The 4,115-nt window shown below is 52.0% G+C and overlaps 1 protein-coding gene across 1 annotated transcript; it reads right to left on the bottom strand.

Moving 5' to 3' along the window:
- Positions 1-15: 15 nt before the first annotated feature.
- ZBTB39 (zinc finger and BTB domain containing 39) lies at positions 16-4,019 on the bottom strand. Its single transcript, XM_014585598.2, has one exon. It carries the CDS (start codon positions 2,676-2,678, stop codon positions 543-545), a length of 2,136 nt encoding a protein of 711 aa, XP_014441084.1. The 5' UTR covers positions 2,679-4,019; the 3' UTR covers positions 16-542.
- Between the last annotated feature and the right edge of the window lie 96 nt (positions 4,020-4,115).

Here is a 4,115-nt window from a genome sequence, read left to right as displayed (position 1 = left end):
GGAGCAGGCAGACGCCTCCATCCCTGACATCTTTCCCTGCTGAGGGCTGGCACGGGCCCCCGAGGTGAGCTGTCCTGCTGACCACATTCCCAAAATCTTTCTCACAGCTGGTTGTCCCCATTGGAGGTCTGACGGCAACACCCACAGTGAAAACCTCTCTCTACCTCCTCTATACAGTGAGGCTGTTGGTTGGATTCTTAGCAGCATAAAACCTATGAGTAAACTAAAACTAGAGAGGCTGGGAAAGCGGATTTAGTAGACATCAACTGCTTAACTAGATCCCAAAGCCAGCCTCAAAAGAATCAAAAACACAGCCCTCATGGGCAAGAACAGGTATGGAGGTAAATGCAATCAGGCTGTTGCTTTTCAAAAACAGTAACAGCTCATGTGCTATTTCTTCTTTTTTCTTCTTTAAACACAACACAGAACAGAATTCCTAGCAAGGCAAAATTGTAACTTCAGCTGGGGTGGACTGAAAGTCATTAGAAAATCAATATCCTGGCTGCCCCTTGGGCACTCCCTCTGGCTCTACTGGGACCCAGTCAGCTGTCTGGGTTCTTTTCCGCCTCTTTGGAATGGATAATGTACATGAAGGTCTGCTCAATGGTGAAGTCGGGTGGGAGGCTACCTTTATGCACACCGACATGCTTGCTCATGAGGTTAAGGGTAGAACTGTAGTGGCCACAGACTGTGCAGCGGTACATGAGGGCACCCGAGTGCGTCTTGAGGTGGCACTTGATAGTTGAGCGGCCTCGGAAGAACTTGTGGCATACCTTACACTGGTATGGCTTCTCCCCTGTGTGGATCCGCCGGTGGTAGTTGAACTCACTAGTGTGGGCAAACCTTTTGCCACAGACCTTGCAGCTATACTTGCTGTTCCCAGGTTGGCCCTGCAAGGCCAGCTCCTCACTCAAAAACTCCTCTGCTGGCAGCTTCCGCTTCTGCAGAACTGGGTGCTGTAGCCCAAAACCAGGCCGCACGTCAAGGCCACTGTTGCACTTGTGCTGGCTGACGTGGTAGCGATAGGCAGCCTCTGACTTGAAGCTCTGGCTGCACAGGTGGCAGCGGAAGAGGGTATCCTCCAGGCTTTGGTGAACAGCCATGTGCTTCTCAAGGAGATGCCAGTCCACAAAACTGTTGGCACAGACAGAGCAGGAGAAGACTGAAATGCCAAGATGAGAGAGTGTGTGCCACATGAGGCTGCAGAGGTTGAGATGGCGCTGGTCACAGACACTGCAAGCCTGGCCCTTCAAGTTTAGGTGATCGAGGATGTGGCCTCGGACTATATGGAAATCTTTGGCCAATGCCTTCCCACACGCAGCACATTTTAATTCTGGGGAGGTTGCTCCAGAAAAGAGACCCAACTTCCCAGGCAGGGGATCATTAGGATGGACAATGATATTGTTTTCAAAAATCCCATCCCGTCGGTGGAGGGTCAGTTGCCACTGGGTAAAGAATTTAGTTTCACACATGTCGCAAGAGAAGAGAAAAATACCAATGTGGGATAGAACGTGGGTCACCCGGGAATTTCGGTCCTGGAAGTGGGTCTCACAGACCTTGCAGTTGCCTGTCAACAGGTCCACATGGTCCCTAGCATGCTGCCGGATTAGTTGAATGTTGGGCTCTAGAACTTTCTTGCATACTTGGCAGGGCATGGCCTTGTTTTCCCGGTTTTCATTCTCTCCAAAAGTCAGCTCCTCCTCACTGTCATCACTCAGCTCAATCACCTCCTCAGCTGTGCCTATCTCCTCGGTGGGGTCTTCAAACTGCAAATCATCATCTCCCAGGTCCTCCAGCTGGAGCTCATCCATCTGCCCAAAGCCCGGATCTTTAGAGTGGTCGCTATTGCTCAGACAGGAGTTGGTCCCAGTGGTAATGTCTATTGCGTTGTCAGGGGTGAAGAAGCTGTTTTTACTGAAGTCTCCATTGTTTTGAACTTTGTACGGCTGGCAGGAGCTTGAGCTGGTCTGGATGCCAGTGCTGACAGTGCCTAGGACTGGCTGGGACACCAGACTAGGAACAGATGTGAACGGTGCAGGGGCATCATGGTCTTCTGTCTTTGGTGGCAATGGTGGCTGTGGCAGAGGCGGGTTATGGTTAGTGTCACTGGCAACATTCCTCTCTTCCTCTTTATAACTTCCTCCAGCATCACTTGCCAACACATAGTTCCTATCAGGAACAAAGTGTTCCCCACCACCCCGGAGTTCTCCCAGGGGATGGGCAGGTTCTGCTGAGGAACAACTCAGGATACCAGAGTGGCTCTCACTGGTGCTGGTCAGAGGCTTGGCCACAGCAGTACTCTCCAGGTCTGGAAAGGTGGAGTGGCAGGCCCGGAGGAGGTCCTCCATGCCCAGACGTTCAGCCACCTCATAGATGACTCCAACGTTAATCAGATCTGTGAAGAGCTCTGATGTGTAGACAAAGCTCAAAATCTTCTCAAAGTTGGCAGGGGTGATAAAGTCCACCACATATGTCCTGGCAGCATCAAGCCCAGTATTCAGGAAGAGGTTCTGGAAGTAACCAGCTGCGCAGGCCAGCACGGCCTTGTGGGCTGGGAAGGAGCGGCTCCCCACCACAATGGTGACATCACACATGGTCTCTGAAAGCCGGCACTTGTTGAGTTCCTTCAGCAGGTTGTTGGGGTGGTTGGTGCTTTGCAGCTTGATCCTCATGCCCATCTTAGCTCCTATGAAGTTGCCTCCTTTTCAGCACGGTTAATCTGTGGACAGCAAGAGAAAAAGATGGATGGCCGAAGACATCCCTGCAAGAGAGAGGCTCTGCAGGAGAAACTACCACTGACCCGAATGTCTCCAAGTCCTAGATAGGGAGTGAGAGTGAATGGACATGGAGACCCACTCCACTCTGCTGAGGGTAAGGATAGCAATGACAAGTCAATGAATGACCTCTCTTCTTTCATTGACCCAAACATGGTTACCGTGACAAAACCGAAAGAACTAAAAAAAATCTGACAGCTTGGTCTGAAAAGTCAGTAGAGAGGCTGGTTGCTCAGAAGCTAGAGCCTTAGACAGAACCAGCTTTCCCTCTGACACAACCTTGTACTTCATTCCCAAAGCAACTGGCTCATTCCTTCTCATACTAATTTCCTCCTAAATACAAGCTTTCCTGTTTTATTGAATATATTTTCTTCCCTCACCATGCCAAAGGCCATATAGATACTGGAACACAATGATCAGAGCTCCATTAGCTACTGAGGAAAAAGGTAAGGATGCTCCTCTTAGTTTTTTGTCATTGTGCTGTCCTTTCAGTCCCTAAATGATCTCTACATAAGCCTCTTGCATCCTTGAATTTCCATCTCTCCTCACATGCCTAGTCTCTGGCCTTCCTAGAACCCAGGACCAGGCCAGATAATGCTCTATCACATTCCCTATATTCTGTGAATGCAGTGAAAACACTCAGAACCCAAAGAAGTGAAGCAAAGCAGCCAGGACTGTGGTATTTGTTACTTAAATACATTTTATTCCTTCTTACTGCCCAATTCAGGGCTTCTGCTTATGTCGACCTTCGACTAACAGATTTACAGGATAGTAAAGTCCCAAAGAGGCTTGTCCTAAACCACTTTTCCCCTTTTCCATTCCTGCAGGCCTAGGAAGAAAAGCCAGTTGCATTCTCCTTCAGTCTCATGACTGGCCCTGCGCGACTCTGCCCTTCTCCACCTCATCGATTCTACCATCAACTCCCAACTTTTCTGGGGCCCAGGCCGCTTCTCAGGATTTCTCAGGATTTCTGAGTCCGAGCCAAGCATCTCCCGGGCCCTGGTGGCCACCCATCCACGGTCGGCGGGTCAGGCAGTGGATGGCCTGGACCGGGGACCGGAGTGGGGGGACTCGGAAGTTCCGAGAAGGGCACCCCAACAACCGGGGAGCCCGCGGTTTCCCTCCCAGAGTCGAATCCGGAGGAAGGGGCGTTGGGACGGCCTGGGCACTCCATCCGGGGGGCATCGAGCGCCTGGGGACCCTCTACAAACTGCAGGGTCCACCCGGACGACCCCGGGCGGGGGGTCGGAGCGCCGGGCCGAATGGAGGACCCAGGGAGGGGCGCGGGGCCGGCCGGGGTCGGCGGGCGGGTGGAGAGGATCGGTCCGGCCGAGGGGAGCC

The sequence above is a fragment of the Tupaia chinensis genome, unplaced genomic scaffold (assembly GCF_000334495.1).
Source record: "Tupaia chinensis unplaced genomic scaffold, TupChi_1.0 Scaffold150006_1, whole genome shotgun sequence".
Taxonomy (NCBI): Eukaryota; Metazoa; Chordata; class Mammalia; order Scandentia; family Tupaiidae; genus Tupaia; species Tupaia belangeri.
This window is presented reverse-complemented; position numbering and strand designations above follow the sequence as displayed.

Bases quoted from the DNA above. Each gene is read 5' to 3' on its own strand.
- ZBTB39 (XM_014585598.2), bottom strand. From the start codon at position 2,678: ATGGGCATGAGGATCAAGCTGCAAAGCACCAACCACCCCAACAACCTG.